At 55.5% G+C, this 17,993-nt stretch overlaps 1 protein-coding gene across 1 annotated transcript in view; it reads right to left on the bottom strand.

Moving 5' to 3' along the window:
• Positions 1-194: 194 nt before the first annotated feature.
• Positions 195-17,993, bottom strand: part of VWA3A (von Willebrand factor A domain containing 3A) — a 58,336-nt gene continuing 40,537 nt past the window's right edge. Inside the window, exons 23-33 of the mRNA XM_055136091.1 lie at positions 16,435-16,522; positions 15,883-15,990; positions 14,669-14,772; positions 13,751-13,888; positions 11,041-11,149; positions 9,444-9,588; positions 7,206-7,350; positions 5,925-6,076; positions 4,160-4,283; positions 1,460-1,557; positions 195-1,289 (exon numbers count right to left, since the gene is read on the bottom strand). Coding sequence (XP_054992066.1) covers positions 1,154-1,289; positions 1,460-1,557; positions 4,160-4,283; positions 5,925-6,076; positions 7,206-7,350; positions 9,444-9,588; positions 11,041-11,149; positions 13,751-13,888; positions 14,669-14,772; positions 15,883-15,990; positions 16,435-16,522 — 1,347 coding nt within the window. The 3' untranslated portion in view covers positions 195-1,153. The remainder of the gene's footprint in view (positions 1,290-1,459; positions 1,558-4,159; positions 4,284-5,924; positions 6,077-7,205; positions 7,351-9,443; positions 9,589-11,040; positions 11,150-13,750; positions 13,889-14,668; positions 14,773-15,882; positions 15,991-16,434; positions 16,523-17,993) is intronic.

Raw genomic sequence — 17,993 nt, 5'->3', positions numbered from 1 at the left:
CTTTTAATAGTTTCATCTCACTAAAATTTTACACACACACACACACATATGCACACACATGCACACACATACGCACAAACACACACTCAATAATCACTTCAGTTTACAATTCTTTTTGATGATCTTATTCATTAAATACAAGCAAATTCGAAACCTGAGTCCAGATGACATAGCGTAGGACACAAGCACTTCACATGTGCCCATGCGCCAGGGGCAGGCCCAGTTCCCAGCCTGCTTTTCTTCCTCGGGAGCTGGGCCTCCCCCAGGACTGAGCTCGGGAGCAGCCCTGGGGGGTCTGGGTGGTGCAGGGGGGGAGGGTGTGGTCAGGCTCAGTGGTGGCTTCTTCTGTCAAGTAGGCGCAGACAGGGGGCGACTCTTGGCTCTGAGCGGTGAGCAGAAGCATCATGCAGGGACCAGTGTTGCTGGCTGCTCTGAGAACTTTCTCCCCCCCCTCCACCCCCGTCCCCAACTCGAGGTTGAACATTCACCCAGGTGGATGCCAAGTGGTAGGTGCTAGGGACCCACCACCCCCTCCTGGAGTTCACATTCAAGGAGAAAGTAGAGTCTGACCAGGGCCGGTGGGAGTGTCTAGTGCCAACCTGGCCGGGGTGCTGTGTGGGAGGGACACAGGTCCAAGGCTGGTGGCTCCAGCCCCATCCTCACCCAGGTGCTGCTGCATGAGCTGTGTCTGACACATGCGCAGGGGTGGCCCGGCAGAGGGAAGCGTGTTCAAGACTGGTGCCTGGTTGGGGGTCAGGCCAGAGTTGTGAGGGGAGGCTCGAGGATGAAGAGCTCTTTCTCCTTCGACCTCCAGGGAGCACCAGTGCCTGGGACCATGCGTCCTGGGGCTTATCTATGGGTTGAAGATTTCCACGGCCTCTGCTGCTCAGGGCCAAACTGCTCCTGATAGCAACGCTTTGGCTTAGAGAAATGATGATTTTTTTTTTTTTTTTGCTTGGGTCACACCCAGCGATGCGAAGGAATTACTCCCGGCTCTGCACTCAGGAATTACTCCTGGTGGTGCTTGGGGGACCCTATGGGATGCCGGGGATCGAACCCAGGTCGGCTGCATGCAAGGCAAATGCCTTCCCTGCTGTACTATTTGTACTCTGGCTCTGATTCTTTGGCTTTGGTCCTTCCCCTTAACCGTTCATCATACACCGCGTGCTGCCCGAGCCTTTGTGGGTAACTCAGAAGATGGGGCCTCCATGTCCTCTGCTTCCCCAAGATCACTTCTCTGAGCCAAAGGGGCCTTTGGTTCTTCCAGGGTTTTCTTCTGGAGTTGAGACCTAGTGAATAGGAGATGGGGAAGATGATCCCACCCAGCGCTGGTCCCATGCTCAGGCCTCTGAGCCTGGCGGGGAGAAACCGGAGCTCTTGGAATAAAGGGGGGCCAAGACCAGGACTGGCCCTGCCTGGAGGGGGCCTGAGGGGCCGACGGGCTGGTGGGTGAGTCTACCTGAGCGACTGGGCCTGTCGGAGGAAGTGTCTGGCCTTGGTGATCTCCTGGGCTAGACTCCTTAAATCATCCCCTTCAAACTGTGGCAGCATGGGATCCTGGAAGGGGAGGAAGCAAGCATGATGTCAGCGACACTCAGTAGCTGACCAGACCAGAAGTTCCATCGCTCAAGAGAGAAGGCTTTGGGAGTCAGCCCGGCGCAAGCCTCCCGCCCGGCAGGGCCCTTGAGGGTCACGTCTCCCACCCACTCAGTCCTTCTGCCAAGTGGGACACTTGCAAAGGAGATGCTTGTGGGTCAGAGCAGGGGGTGCCAAGCCCCTGGAGTCTCTGGACCTCGCTGATGCCAGCCCCCTCTCTGGGCGTCATGGCACAGAACGGAAATACGTCCCTTCACTCGGGTTATTCAGAACAGTCTCTTCAGTCTGTTTCTCTACTGTGTTTTTTGGTAGCATGCAGTCTTTCCCAGTCTTCTTCTCCCTTCTATATTTGGTTCTTTGCGGGGCCAGACCCAGCGATGCTCAGGGCTGACCCTTGGCTCTGCACTCAGGAATTACTCCTGGCAGTGGTGGGGGGACCAACTGGGATGCTGGATATCGAACCCGGGTTGGCCATGTGCAAGGCAAGCATTCTACCTGCTGTACTATTGCTATGGTCCCTATTTTTTTTTTTTAATGTTGATGGCAACTAGTGAAATTCTGGAGTCTAGCCTTAAAAGCACCCTTCCTAGAATTAGCAAGATAATCTAAGAAAGGAACGAAGCGCCCCCTTCTCCCCGGCCGCAGCAGCAGGAACAGCTCATTCTGAGCCAGAGGATAACCATCTGGCTCGAGCTCACCTGAGCACCTTCGTGGTATCATCAAGTTTGTTTTCTCAGGAAACAAAGAAGAAGGCGAGTGAATGATGGTGACCTCATTTGCTCTGTGCTCTCTAGCATTGGTCCTATTTCACGCTTTTAAAAGAGTGATCTGGGGGCTGGAGGAATAGCACAGCGGGTAGGGCGTTTGCCTTGTACGCGGCTGACCCGGGTTCGATTCCCAGCATCCCATATGGTCCCCTGAGCATTGCCAGGGGTGATTCCTGAGTGCAGAGCCAGGAGTAACCCCTGTGCATCGCCAGGTGTGATCCAAAAAGCAATAAAAAAAAAAAGAGTGATCTGGACAAAGGAGTCATGCCAACCACTTGGCACCACTTGACACTAGGGGCCGGAGACCACCCAGGGGCAGAGCACATGCCTATCATGCGTCAGACGCTGGGGGTGGGGGTCAGTCCCCATTGTGTGTGCCCCTGACCCAGCCCTGCCAGATGTAGCCCTGATGCCCCCACACTACCTTGACACGTGGCCGTTATTAAAAATATTATGTTACAGCCTGTCACAGTGATCTTTACTCTCCTGAAAGAAAGATGGCATTTTGGCTGGCTGTGATATCTGACGAGTGAATGATCTGCAGAGGTCATAATCGACAGCCCCACATTCCTGACGGTATGCACGTGCGCCTAGCTTTGCTTTCAGATGGGAAAGGTTGGGTACGTGCCTCTTCTTCCATCAGGACTTTACATCCGTTTGTACTTAAGGGCTCATCTAAGTATCCGTGTTTCATGCATATAACTCGGGAAGACAGAAAAACACAGGAATTAAAGTCTAAAGCTGAAGCGCTTGGTTTACTGGGCTCCTACTTTACTATTTATTTATCTAGTAAGTTGAGGGCTACACCCAGTGGTGCCCAGGGCTTACTCCTGGCTATGTGCTCAGGGATCACTCGTGGTGGTGTTTTGGGGGTTCGTTTGTAGTACTGGGGATCAAACGTAGGTCAACCATGTGCAAAGCAAGTGCCTCAATGGCACTGTATCTTTCCATCCCCTATTTTATCACAGTCTAGTTTTATTTTATTTTATTAGTTTTTTGGGGGGTGGGGTGGGTTTGGGTCACACCAGCAGTGCTCAGAGCTTACTCCTGGCTCTGCACTCAGGAGTCACTCCTGATGAGCTTAGGAGACCATAGGGGAGGCCAGGAATTGAACCCGGGTTGACTGCGTGCAAGGCAGATAGATGCCTTACCTGTGATACTCTTTCTTGGCCCCTTACTTGAATTTTAGCCAGTTTGCTTTTGGTTTTGGTTTGGGGCCACACCTGGCAGTGCTCATGACTTATTCCTGGCTGTATGCTCAGGGATCACTCCTGGCAGACGTGGGGGTCCACATGGTGTGCCAGGAATCAAACCTGGGTCGGCTACATGCAAGGCAAGTGCCTTACCTGCTATACTATTGTTCTGGGCCCCAGATTTTTTTTTTTATTTTTTTTAAATTTTTCTTTTGGGGCCACATCTGCCTGTGCCTGAGGCTGAGTCCTGGCTCTGCACTCATGGATCAGTCCCGGCAGTGCTCCAGTCCTAGATCTTTCCCAGATGTTCTCTTAAACCTTGCTGGGGGTTTGCTCATTCAGCTGTTATTCACGGAAGGTGAAGGTGGGGCAGATGGAGAGAATTTCAAGTCCTCTATGAACAGAAACTGTCTTGTCCCTAAATCTGTACCCAACCAGAGCCAGCCGCTTTCCCAACCTTGAGGCGAGTCAAGTCGGAAGGGAGGTCAGCTGGGAAAGGCGGTCCAGGCCAGCGTCAGCTTCGTTAGCCTAGAGAGATCTTTGCAGCGGGCAGGGAGAGAACACAGCAGGGGGCATGCTCTTGTGAGCTGACCCACCACCTACCCCTTCCTCGACGAAGCCCCTGGTGAGCAGGCCGTGGATTTTGTGGAGCGACTTCTCATTCACAGGGCAGTGATAGCGCCCCCCGGTGAGGGCGGCTAGGCTTCTCAGGAACTGCACCTCTTCCCTAGGGGACGAACAGCGTGCCGGCAAGGTCCCCTTGAGCCTGCGGGACTGCAGGTCTGACAACGGACCCCGGGGCTCTGTGACCCTGAGACCACATGCAGCGGAGTGACCATGTTGGGGTCATTCAGCCCAGACTCTCCCCGACCCCCAAACACCACCCAGCCCTGTTCTCCTGTTGAATGTCTCCGTGGCACCGACTATGTGTTCATCCTGGAAGGGGTGCACCGGGATTTTCCCAAAGCAGGAGATGTCAGCCCCATACCCTAAGGGGGTGTTGGAATGATCCAGGTCGGGATAACCCTTTCGGCTGGAGCAATAGCACAGCGGCAGGGTGTTTGCCTTGTATGGGGCCGACCCGGGTTCGATTCCTCTGCCCCTCTTGGAGAGCCTGGCAAGCTACCGAGAGTATCTCACCTGCACGGCAGAGCCTGGCAAGCTACCCATGGTGTATTCGATATGCCAAAAACAGTAAGAACAAGTCTCACAATGGAGACGTTACTGAGCCTGCTTAAGCATATCGATGAGCAACAGGATGACAGTGATACAGTCTTAGTGTAAGAGTGTGTGTGGACTTCCTGTTTGCTTAAAGAAGGTAGATGTCCAGGGGGCACTGAGTAATTTCTTTTCTTTTCTTTCTTTCTTTTTTTTTTTTTTTAGAGGGGGGTACACCTGGTGACGCTCAGGGGTTATTCCTGGCTCTACACTCAGGAATTACTCCTGGCAGGCTCAGGCGAGCATATGGGAATGCCAGGGATTGAACTTGGTTTGGTCACAAGCGGAACAAGTGCCCTACCTGCTATACTATCGCTCCAGTCCCTAAGTAATTTCTTTTCTGAAAAATGGGTGGGGAGGGGGGCAAATCAATTTGGGAGCCTCTGCTTTAGACAGAGGGGGATGCTCATCAATAATCACAGCTTCCCCGAGGATATTCTAGTGCTCTCTCTTCCTGTAGGAACTGATTCTCTCTTACTGCGCGCACGTTTTTCTGTGGGGATCATTGATAAAAATAACCAGCACAACTCTTCTTTACCATTCCCATGTATATATATATATATATATATATATATATATATATATATATATTCACAAAAGTGCTCCCAAGAGTGAACAGGAGGGAAAATGCATCGTGTGACTGTGGGAATCCGTGCAAAGCCATTTTCCCACTGGAGACCATCAGGAGCGTGGGCCCCGCTGCCGAGAGTTGGAGCAGGGGAGTTTCTGTGCTATACCTGGGCCTCCTAATTTTTTTCCTTCTTCCTTCCTTCCTTCCTTCCTTCCTTCCTTCCTTCCTTCCTTCCTTCCTTCCTTCCTTCCTTCCTTCCTTCCTTCCTTCCTTCATTCTTTTTCTGTGTGTGTTTTTGTGGTGCTCGGGAGTTACTCCTGGCTCTGCACTCAGGAATTACTCCTGGATTGGTGCTCAAGGGACTGTATGGGATACCAGGATCAAACCGGGGTTGGCCGCATGCAAGGCAAGTACCTCGCCTACCATGCTATCGCTCCAGCCCTGGGCCCTTCTAATTTCTGACGCAGTGCCTTGGGCCCGAGATCGAGCTGAATCTCACGTGAGCCTCTGGATTACAGAAGAAGCTCCAATTCGGGGCCCCGGAGAAGGACCCTAACTCCTCCAGTTTCCCCGACCCACCTGGCGGAGCAGCTGAGGGAGATGGTGTGGACTTTGATGTCCCTTTCCTCCCTGAGTCTTTGGACTGTCCTGAGGACCAGGCTGCAGCTGGTGTCCGGCTTCCCGTCGGTCAGGAGGTACAAGGCCTGCACGTCCGGGAGGCTGAACGCTTTCTGGAAGAACACAGCCCGTGTCTGACTCCGGGGATGGAGCTCACCTCATGGACACACCCGGTCACCAGGGAAATTATGTGCGCATGAGTGTGTGTGTGTGTGTGTGTGTCTGGATGCCACTGACTTGTCCTTGAAGCCACCCCGCCCCCTTTAGCCTTCACAGCCCACTTCCTTGCTGGGGAACCCCAGCCAAGTCACCGCATGTCTCTGAGCCTTTTGTGTTTCACTGTCTCACTCCACCAGGAGAATCCTTATCTCACCAGGGAGGTGGGGATCAAGTCACCTGTTAATTAAAAATAATTTAAGGGGGCTGGAGTGGGTAGGGCCTTTGCCTTGCATGCGGCCGAACCGGGTTCGATTCCCAGCATCCCATATGGTCCCCTGAGCAGCACCAGGGGTGGTTCCTGAGTGCAGAGCCAGGAGTAACCCCTGTGCATTGCCGGGTGTGACCTAAAAAGCAAAAAATATATAAAAAATTAAAAAAAATTAAAAAATTTTCCCCACACCCAGCAGTGCTCAGGGCTTACTCCTGGCTCTGGGCTCTGGGAGTTAACTCTGGGGGTGCTGGGGACCGAACCTGCCACCCTGTGTCTGCACCCCTGTGCTCTGTCCCCAGCCCTCAGAGGGACACTTCATGCTCATCTCAGGCACCGAACGGTTACATGCTCCTGGATGTGCCCTTTCACCCAATTCCCAGTTTCTTCTGAGAAATGAGCTGATAAGCCCGCCCGGGGTCACGGGGAGGAGTGGACGGCTTGCCGGGGGCCAAACCCCGAGAGCCGCATGCCAGGCCAGCGCCTTTATGCTGTCCTATCTCGCTGGCCCCGAAGAGAATTGTTAAACAAATAACAAGAACAAAAGGTTCGTTGTAATGCCGAAACAGCGGCACTGTCAGGGACAGGGAGATAGTTCAAAGGGTCAGCGCACGTGCATGGCAGGTCTCTGGTGAGATCCCCGAGCACTGAGCTGGGAGTAACTCCTGTGCACCACTTGATGGAAACCCCCGGATCCCCCAAATAAATAAGGAATAGCGTTGTGCCCCGTCACTGTGCTTGTGCTTGTGCCCGTGTTTGTGCTTGTGCCTGTGTTTGTGCTTGGCTACGGGGCTGAGCTCAGGGGTGCGACTTGCCAGTAAAGCTTCCAGGATGGAGGTGCTCCCCTGAGCACTCAGCTGGGTCACCCACTGCATGGCCTCACGGCAGGCTGCTTCCGTGGTCTTCACCAGCGTCTCCTGCCACAGCTGGACGCCGTCCGCGAAGCTGAGCAGATTAAAACTGGAGGGGAGGGGGCAGATGGGTGAGGAGGAGCCGGTGCGTGTGGCATCTGGGGGCCCTGTGCACGCAAACCACTTGGGTCTGTCGCGAGGACCCTCACAGCCAGCCCCGAGGCTCCGGGGACCGAACCGGGGCACCGAGAATCAGGAGGATTCTGGAGGCGGAGAGGTTGCATGTGAATTTGTTTTATTCTGTTTTGGGGGTCACACCTGGTGAAGCTCAGGGCTTCCTTCCTGGCTCTGCGCCCCGGGGGGTGAACTCTGGGGGTGCTGGGGATTGAACTTGCCGCCCTGTGCTCTCTCCCCAGCCCCGAGAGAGACACTCCCGCTCATCTCCACCGCCGAATCGTGACACGGTCCTGGACCTGCCCTTTCACCCAATTCCTACTTTCTTCTGAGAAACGAGCCGGTAAGGCCGCCCGGGGTCACGGGGAGGAGTGGATGAAGTCACGCAGGGCAAGCGCGTGGCACCCAGGGAGTTCTTGATAGATGTTTACTGTCGAGGGGCGGGAGCGAGCCCCATCCTAGGACCAGCGCGCCCCGCTGTCCTCTCAGGGGCAGCCCTGCCGGAGAGGGGTGACAACCCCCCTCCCCCCCCCTCACCCCCCCCCCCCCCCGCAGCGCTGAAACTCAGGTCAGAGCCCAGTGGGGAGGGCTTTGCCTTGATGTGGCCACAACCCGGTTCCCTCCCCGGCACCCCTGGTGGTCCCCTGATCCCCTCCAGGAGGGGTCCCTGAGCAGGAAAAACCCTGAGCATCGCCGGGTGTGATCCCAGAAAAACAAAAACAAAAAAGAAAAACTGGGTCAGGGGCTGGGAACGGAATGCGAAGGGCTGGAGCCCATGGCCCCAGGCGGCCCCGCGGGGACCGAACACAAACTGGGCTGAGGAGCACCGGGAGTGGCCCTGGGGTCCCCGCTCACCGCCCAGGAAGCCCCCTTCCTCGGGCTCCGGGAGAAGGCCCAAAGGGCGGGAAGGCACACAGCACCTCCGCGCTAAAGCGGCACCCGCCGTATCGCTGGGCCGGCTCGGAACCACCAGGCCCGCGAGGCTGAGGCGGGGCAGGTCCCGGTGCAGGGGCTGGAGACGCCCCCGTAAAGGTCAAGCTCAGCTGGACCCATCAAGTCCAGGCCCTGGGGGTCTCATGGCTCCGTTAGCAACTGTCTCTGGCCCGGGGCATGGCTAAGGTCCCCTGGACCTCACCGAGGCCCGAGCGGAGGAGAGGCCGCCCGCTCAGCCAGGCTGTTCAGAGGCGCATTCTGGAAACTTCCAGGCACTTGGAGCCATGAGGAAGCAGTGCTCTTCCCGACGCCACCCATGCCTCTCACTTGTCACAGTGCTCCTGTCTCTCACCTGTCCCAGTGCTCCCATACCTTTCACTTGTCTCAGTGCTCCCACACCTCTCACCTGTCCCAGTGCTCCCATACCTTTCACCTGTCTCAGTGCTCCCACCTCTCACCTGTCCCAGTGCTCCCATCCCTCTCACCTGTCCCAGTGCTCCCACCTCTCACCTGTCCCAGTGCTCCCACACTGCTCACCTGTCCCAGTGCTCCCACACCTCTCACCTGTCCCAGTGCTCCCACCTCTCACCTGCCCCAATGCTCCCATCCCTCTCACCTGCCTTAGTGCTCCCATCCCTCTCACCTGTCCCAGTGCTCCCACCTCTCACCTGCCCCAGTGCTCCCATCCCTCTCACCTGCCCCAGTGCTCCCATCCCTCTCACCTGCCCCAGTGCTCCCATCCCTCTCATCTGTCCCAGTGCTCCCATCCCTCTCACCTGTCCCAGTGCTCCCACCTCTCACCTGCCCCAGTGCTCCCATCCCTCTCACCTGTCCCAGTGCTCCCATCCCTCTCATCTTCCCAGTGCTCCCATCTCTCTCACCTGCCCCAGTGCTCCCATCTCTCTCACCTGCCCCAGTGCTCCCATCCCTCTCATCTGTCCCAGTGCTCCCATCCCTCTCACCTGTCCCAGTGCTCCCATCCCTCTCATCTGTCCCAGTGCTCCCATCCCTCTCACCTGTCCCAGTGCTCCCATCCCTCTTACCTGCCCCAGTGCTCCCACGCCTCTCACCTGCCCCAGTGCTCCCATCCCTCACCTGTCACAGTGCGTGCGCAGCTGCTCCCAGATGAGCAGGACGAGCTCTGTCTTCACCTGCTGCAGGTGGGCGCCCATGGAGCCCGACGTGTCCAGCAGGACGCACACTCTGCTCTCCAGGACGGCGCCGAACAGCCGGCGGCTCCCTGCTCCACGGTGGGCGGGCGGAGCACAAAGGCATGAAGGGGCGCCCACCCCGCGGCTCCCTCACCTGGTGTCTAGACCCCGGGAGCTGGTGTGGAAGGGGCCGGCTGGTGGGGGCCGAGTCAGGTCAGCGGGGTCGCTGGGGGGATGATCACCCGGCCCCTGACTCGATTTTTCTTTTCCCTTTCTCTTTGTTTTTGGGGGAGGGGGCTCACACCCAGCAGTGCTCGGGGCTTTTCCTGGCCCCGTGCTCAGGAATCACTCCTTGGTCACTGCGCTCAAGGGCTCAGGGGCCTGTTGGTGCCGCCCCCCACCATTCCTGGTCCCGGGTGGGGAGCAGCCCTTGTCGGAGGGGCCAAACCCAGGGATCTGTGATGCGGCCTGTGGGCCCTCGGGAAAGAGGCCACAGCATCGAGTGGACAGGTCAGGCGTGACTCAGGCCTGAGACCCACACACTGCCCCGCCCCCGGCTCTGCTCTGTCCCACCTGGGGTTCCTGCCCCCCTCAGAGGCTCTCAAAAATTCAATCTCTGGGGCCGAGGAGATAGCACAGTGGGTAGGGTGTCTGCCTTGCACATGGCCAGCCCAGGCTTGATCCCCGGCATCCTATAGGGTCCCTCCAGCACCCAAGGAGTGATTCCTGAGTGCAGAGCCAGGAGGAACCCTTGAGCATTGCTGGGTGTGGCCCAAGAAGAAAATATATGTGACTCTGCCCCAGGCTGTCTCCATGCGAGACGGCACCCAGTGGACCTAATCCCGGAGGCCCGGGGTTTGGGGGGGAGGGCAGGGGTGTCTATAGAAGACAGATCCTGCCCCGGTTTCCCCCATCACTCTCCCGTCCCATGACCCTCTCAGCCCCTGTTGGCCCACCTCCTGCTCTCCTTCGCCCTGGTGCTCTTTGTAAGAAGAATAAAGGGGTTTCAGCCTCGTGGGGGATCCCCACCATGCGGGCAGCTTTGTGGGTCCCCATCAACATGCCCTGCAGCCTCTAGAGACTGAGGTGTTAGGTGCCGCCCGGGAAGGCAAGGTGTAGAAGATAACCGAGCAGCTCGCGCTTTTTGGCCCCATGGTCCACTTTTTTTTTTTTTTTTTTTTTTTTTGCTTTTTGGGTCACACCTGGCGATGCTCAGGGGTTACTCCTGGCTCTGCACTCAGGAATTACTCCTGGCGGTGTTCGGGGGACCATATGGGATGCTGGGAATCGAACCCGGGTCAGCCGCGGGCAAGGCAAACGCCCTACCCGCTGTGCCATTGCTCCAGCCCCCCCCCCGCCCCCCGCCCCCGGTCCATGTTTCTGTGCTCCAAGCTCAGAAGCTCTGTTCTAGCTCCTCCGGGTCTAATTTCTCACCTGACTATTTGCAAGCTTCTGGTGTGGAAGGACTCGGGTCCCTGGGGTCCTTTCCTCCCTGCCTCACCGCCCCCCCCACCTCAGCCTCCAGCCAGCAGGCAGCTCACCGGACAGCAGCCACTGTAGCCGCTGGACGTAGCGCCTGGTCAGCTTCTCCAGACCGGAGATGTACGCCTCCAGCTCCCTGAGCGTGCAGCGGCTGTGCTTCACGATGCCCTGCACGAGGCAAATCCCCCCATCAGCTATTTCTCCAGCTCCCCGGTGTGCCCCCCCAACTTTATTTCACTGTAGCACTGTAGCACTATCATCCCATTGCTCATCGATTTGCTCGAGCGGCCACCAGTAACATCTCCATTGTGAGACTTGTTGTTACTGTGTTTGGCATATCGAATACGCCACGGGGAGCTTGCCAGGCTCTGCTGTGCGGGCGGGATACTCTTGCTAGCTTGCCGGGCTCTCCGAGAGGGGTGGAGGAATTGAACCCGGGTCAGCCACATGCAAGGCAAATGCCCTGCCCGCTGTGCAATCACTCCAGTCCAACGTATTTACTTATTTATTTTGGTTTGGGGAGTCACACCCAGTGGTGCTCAGGGCTCAGTCCTGGCTCTGTGCTCAGGGCTGACTCCTGGTGGTGCTGGGGCTGGACCCTGGCTTGGCCTCATGCAAGGCAAGCGCCCCCACCCCCCCACCCCCTGCTGTTCTAGCTCTGCCGCCTCCAGCCTCCAGAGTGTTTGAATCCATTGTGGTTCATAATGTCCAAACATCTGTTCAGCATACGTTTTTTTGGTGTGTGTATTTAAAAGCGTTACCCCCCTTTCTTTATTTTTAATCTTTCATTCATTTATTTTTATTTGGGGGGGTTATTTGGGAGGGGCAACCCAGGATGTTCAAGGGTTAACCTGGCTTTGCACTCAGGCTCCTGGCAGTGCTCTGGGACCGTATGGAATGCAAGGGAAGTGCCTTACCTTGCTCTGCCTGCTGGTTTTTTGGCAAATGCAACCACTCCAAGAATAAAAACCAGGAGGCTGCAGACAGTACAGAGGGTAGGGCACTATCCTTGCAAGTGGATGACCCAGGTTCGATTCCCAGCATCTGATATGGTCCCCTGAGCACCACCAGGCGTGGTCCCTAAGTGTAGGGTCAGGAGTAAGCCCTGAGCATCGCCAAAAACTGTGACCCAAAAGATAACAGGAAAATAAAGCAAACAAAAGAACAGAAAGCACGATATCTCTCAATCTTACAATCGAAACCCTTTAACAGTGAAATGGAAGACCCAAAAATTTCAAATGAAGAGTTGACCTCCAGGGGAACAACTGGAAGATACCATAAGGCATTTCTGATGGGCAATTCTGAGTTTCTTGGCTAGTTTTAGTTTTCTGCTTTCCGCTCATGATGATAATGTGGCCTAAGGAAACTAAGAGGGAAAATGGGATTTTTTTTTTAAAAAAAGGCTTACTTTTTAAATCATGTCACTAAGTTTTGACCAAAATGTTTTAATCATGTCACTGAATTTTGACCAAAATGTTTTTGTTCCTTTATTGAAGAAAAGAAAAAAGAGACATGACCCCCCAAACCAGAAAATAGAGATGAGAAGCCCCTCAGTTCTGTGCCAGCTAATGGAACTGTCATTGGTATCGGGGATGGTCTGTATATTAGTGAATCTTTGGCCACTGCTTCTGCTCTGCACACCGGAAGGAGCCCTTCTAACCCTGGAGTGTGGCCTCAGGTTATTTGAGGGTCTGATTTTTGTTTATTTGTATGGGGACCACCCCTGGCGGTGCTCAGGGTTTACTCCTGACTCTGCACTCAGGGCTCACTCCTAGCAGGGCTCAGGGGACTTTATGGGTACGAGGGAGCAAACCTGGGTCTGCCTTGTGTAATGCAGGCACCCTACCCTCTGTACTATCAATCTGGCCCCCTTGAAGGACCAGATTTTTAATTTTTCTTTTCTTTTAAAAAAAATTGGATGGGGCTGGAGTGATAGCACAGCGGGTAGGCGTTTGCCTTCCACGCAGCCGACCCGGGTTCGATTCCCAGCATCCCATATGGTCCCCTGAGCACTGCCAGGAGTGATTCCTGAGTGCAGAGCCAGGATTAACCCCTGTGCATTGCCAGGTGTGACCCAAAAAGCAAAAAAAAAAAAAATTGGATGGGGCTGGAGCGATAGCACAATGGGTAGGGTGTTTGCCTTGCACGTGGCCGACCCTGGTTCGATTCCCAGCATCCCATATGGTCCCCTGAGCACTTCCAGGAGTGATTCCTGAGTGCAGAGCCAGGAGTAACCCCTGAGCATCGCCGGGTGTGACCCAAAAAAGAGCCAAATTTTTTTTTTTAAAAATTAGGGGTAGGGGCACACCCAGTAATGCTCAGGACTTAATTACTTGTGGTGCTCCTCGGAGAATAATACAGGGTGCCGGGGACCAAACATGGGTCAGCCACATGCAAGGTAAGCATTCCCCGCGGTGCTATTGCCTTGGCCCTCTTTTGTTTACTTTGGAGGGGGGAGGCTTGGGACCACACCCTGTGGTGCTTAGGGACTACTCCTGGCTCTGTGCTCACAAGTGACTCCTGGTAGTGCTTGGGGGATCACATGTGGGGCCAAGGGTTTGAACACAGGTTACCTTGCATCATACCTTCTGTGCAATTTTTTTTGTAAATATTTTTTGACGTTTTTTTCCACAGATTTGACGCAGCCACTGCTCTGTGGGGGGAGTTTTGCTGTCTGCAGAAGGTCCTGCCCATACAACTCACAGAGTACTTCCCAACGGGCTCTGCTCTTTGTGAGCGAGAAGAGGGAAACCAGAGCTTGTGACTTACGTTGATTTTTATGCTGGGCAGGATACTGCAGTGTTTGGTCGATGTTGAACTTTGCGCGGTATTTTGATGGGTGCAGTTGGGACCGATGTGTTTGGAGATTTCCATCTTCAGTTTCTTGAGCCCATAATTTGCCAGCCACTTGGAATAAAGGAAAGAAGCGTTATCTTGGGTAAGTCTAGCTTACGGGGGAACTGGTCTGACTCATCTCTTTAAACCTCATGTTTGGAATCAGTCGCACATTTGAAAGGTGGTTTTCTTAGTTCTAAGGACCTACATCACATGCAGATTCCTTTCCCAGTGCTCGGGGAGACACAGGGAATGGCAGGCAACTGGGAACATCATCTACTGAGTGCCTGCCAGTCCCCGGTCTGAACAGTGACAAGTCCCCATCTCCATTTCAATCCTCACACACTAAGTTTGAATAAAAATCCCGGATAGAGCTTAAGTTCAGATTCAAAACCACTGAAGATCTCGGTCCCCTTGTCCCAGTGAGAGAACAAAAGGTGGGCCGGACTTAATCCACCGGAACACGGTATCCTGGTGCGGGCCAGTCAGAACCAAGGTCAGACCCTCAGTGATGGGCTGTGGGGAGAAATGGGTGTGATGTCCTGGAATGACGGAGAAGAGGGATTTTTGTTGTTTGCAACTACAAACAGGTAATAACACAATTTGCTTGAGGCAAAGTTTGCTTTGATTCTATTCGAGAGCTATCGTCACCTTCATTTGACCAACGAGTGAATGTAGGCAAATGATTCGCCCAAACCCGGTGTCTGAGTGGGTCTGAAACTTTTCCCACTTGCCATGGAAGCAGACATTCTAAGCATGTTTGTCCAAGCGTGTCCACCTTCCCGGGTCTAGATACAATGGTGGGGGTGGGCAGATTTTGTGCCAGTGCAGGGACTGGTGCAGTCAGTTTACCTCTCGGCTCGAGCAGGCTGTGTCTCTTTTGGGTAAGTCGATGGAAGAAGTGGACCTCGATCTTCTGATGCTCCTTCCCAGAGGGTACTTCTTATATACCGCGCCTGGGGCAAACAGAGTCCGGGCACCTCATATACTTGCCATACTTCCTCTCCACTGCACCCCACATTTTTCTTTTTTTTCTTTTTTTGCTTTTTGGGTCACACCTGGCGATGCACAGGGGTTACTCCTGGCGGTGCTCAGGGGACCATATGGGATGCTGGGAATCGAACCTGGGTCGGCCGCGTGCAAGGCAAACGCCCTACCCTCTGTGCTATCACTCCAGCCCCTGCACCCCACGTTTTTGTGAGTTTTGGGTTACAACCACTGGTCCTTGGGGTTGCTTTCTGCAATGCTCACTCCTGGTGATGGTTTTTTCCCTTTCTTTTTGGATCACACCTAGCGATACTCAGGACTTACTCCTGGCTCTGTGTTCAGGAATCACTCTTGGTGGTGTTCAGGGGGACCATATGGGATGCCGGGGATAGAATCCTGGAGACCACGTGGCTCCAGGAATTAAGCCTGGGACTCCCGCTGGCAAAACATGCACTCCATCCCTTTAAGCCCGCTCCCTGGCCCCTCCCTGGCCCCCCACCCCGCTCCCTTTGAAGCTAATTTCTTTTTTTTCTTTCTTTTTTTTTTTTGCTTTTTGGGTCACACCCAGCGATACTCAGAGGTTACTCCTGGCTTTGCACTCAGGAATTACTCCTGGTGGTGCTTGGGGGACCATATGGGATGCCGGGGATCGAACCCGGATCGGCCGCGCGTGCAAGGCCAACACCCTACCCACTGTGCTATCGCTCCGGCCCCTCCCTTTGAAGCTAATTTCTCTGGCACTCGGGTCAGCTGTAAAATTTCCCAGGTGCTGTTTACTGAGCGGTCAGGAGGCGATTGAGGCGTGATCTTTCTGGAGGGGTGCTTGGAACCGCCCTTCTCCATATCACTGCAAAGTATCCGGTCTCAGCCATGCATCAGGCTGGCCCGGGGCAGCCCTGGCCTCTCTCTCCAGCGTGTGGAGCCCAAGTCTGCGAAACGTGGTTTGGGCGCCTCCATTTCTCTGCACCCCTGTGCCCTGAGGTCAGGTCTGCTCCAGAGATGCTGATGCCAGTTCCCAACTGTGATCTACCTGCCATGCTGACCTTGAAGACCACAGACTGGAGGGGCCACCAACTTACCCACGCTGTTTCCCAGCTCCGTGTAAAACAGCAAGAGTGAGGTCTCTGCTTCCCTCGATTTGTTCTTCCTCTGCTCCACAGCCCCTTCAGGCCCCGCCCGGATAGCCGCTAGAGGACATGTGGGCCAGTGGCTGATGGGAGTGCTCTCCGCACCCCGTCTCTTGCTCCCTCTGCGCCCCCAGTTTTCAGAGGGGTCATGTGGGACGCAGAGACAGGAAGCAAAGATTACCTGCAGCAATGATTGGGTTGCTGCATGCTTTGTTCATTTGTTATGACTAGTTTGGGGGTTTGGAGCCACACCCAGAGGCTCTCAGGGCCCATTCCTGGCTCTGTGACCTCTGGCAGTGCTGGGGGACCCTAGGCAGTGCCAGGAGTCAAATTGGGGTTGGCTGCATGCAAGGCCAGTCTCTGGCTTCCTGTTCTGTCTCTCTGGCCCCTGTTGCACGCTCAGAAGGGCCGGTGCGTGATCAAGAGTCAGCAGCATCAAACATTTCGTGTCTGTCATTATCAATTCTGCTGCCCCACCCCAGCCCGTCGCCAGCCCTGTGTTACCTGGAGGGGCACCTGCTTTGCCGTGTGGGGGCCATATGAAGGTTTTCCAGGGGAGGCTTCTCCCTCTGTCAGGGTTGTCTTGAATGTTCTAGAAAACAGGCCGTCTTTCCCATCAGTGACGCATTTTGGGGGCAGGCCATACCTTGGTCACCCCAGCCTCAATCTGTCCACCAGGAACTCTTCCGGGAGCTGCCCACGGGGGCAGAGGTTTGCCCTTCTCCTGTGGAAGATTCTAGAAGGGAAGACTTGGGGGTTTGAGGTGAATGTGTGAGTGTGTGTGGTGCGTGTGTGTGTGTGTGTGTGTGCGCATGAAAGAGAGCTAGCGAGAGAGAGTGAGAGTGAGAGTGAGAGAGAGCGAGAGAGAGCGAGAGAGAGCGAGAGAGAGAGAGAGCGAGAGCGCAGAGAAACCCATGCTACTATAGAGGTAGAGACTGATCAGAGGTTCCTTCACCTGCTTCCCGCTTCTTGTCCTACTGCGTGAAATTCCAGGGCCTCCATTATGTCACCTGACTTGGGGAAACTTCTCTGCCCTCTTGGACATCTCGCCCAGTGTTCGTCTTTCTCCCTCCGGCTTATCTCAGCTCCCTGCTGGACTCAGGTGCAATGTGGCGACCACTCCACAAAGTGGCCCCGGGGCCTTGGGGCTTAGCTGAGGTGACCTCTGGGTGGACTGTCCTGAAAAGGCCTAGAGGGGACCCCCCAGGGTCTTCCGGCCCTGGTGTCAGGCAAGGCCACTGAATCCGCTCGAGGCCCAGGGAAGGCCCCCGACAGACCCAGAGACTCTGGGCTTCCCTCCTCGAATCTGGGAGGCCCTGGGAGACCTTGTCCCCAACACAAGGTCTCTGTTGGGGACCACCCCCCAACCAGGTGATGTCTCTGAACAGGCTCCCGAAACCCTGGATTCCTGGTGGAACCCCAGAAACACAGCCCCGGGAAGGAAGTATGTGACACCCAGCTGGTCTGGGTTTTCTCCCCGGGGCACAAGTGTGGAGGGCAAGGCCGGGTGACTCTGTGAACTTACTGCCACACCCAGTGTGTTCCCCAGTGTGTCCCTGTCCCAGCTCTGCTGCTCCAGGCTGCCTGGACTCGCCCCCCAGCTCTGGCTCTCAGGTCCTTTCTGATTGCCGGGTGACTTACACAGGACAGGTTCAAAGGCTGTGTTGGGGACCGCCCCCCGCCCCGGCATGGGAAACCTGGAGTCGAAGCTGCAAGAGCTCTTTAGACACCCTAATTCCCTGGTGATTTGGGGTGTGAATACCCCCGAGGGTCCCCCTCCGTTTGCCCTCCTGCCTTGCGACCGGGTGGAGACCGTTGCTCTGAACCCTTAGCCCTCTGGGCCAGAGCGCAAAACTCGGTCAGGGGCAACTGGGGGCAGGGGTGCCCCAGAGAGGAGAAGCAGCTCCCCCGAGAGTGCTCCCTCCCCAAAGCCGGGGACACTCACTGCTCTATACCACTGCCCCTCACCCAGCCCTCCCCTGGGCCTGGACTCTGGGGACCGGGTCCAGGCCAGCTCGAGAGGCAGGAAAGAGCAGGAGACAGAGGGAAACGGAACTCCTGTG

The sequence above is a fragment of the Sorex araneus genome, chromosome 4 (genome assembly GCF_027595985.1).
Source record: "Sorex araneus isolate mSorAra2 chromosome 4, mSorAra2.pri, whole genome shotgun sequence".
NCBI lineage: Eukaryota > Metazoa > Chordata > Mammalia > Eulipotyphla > Soricidae > Sorex > Sorex araneus.
This window is presented reverse-complemented; position numbering and strand designations above follow the sequence as displayed.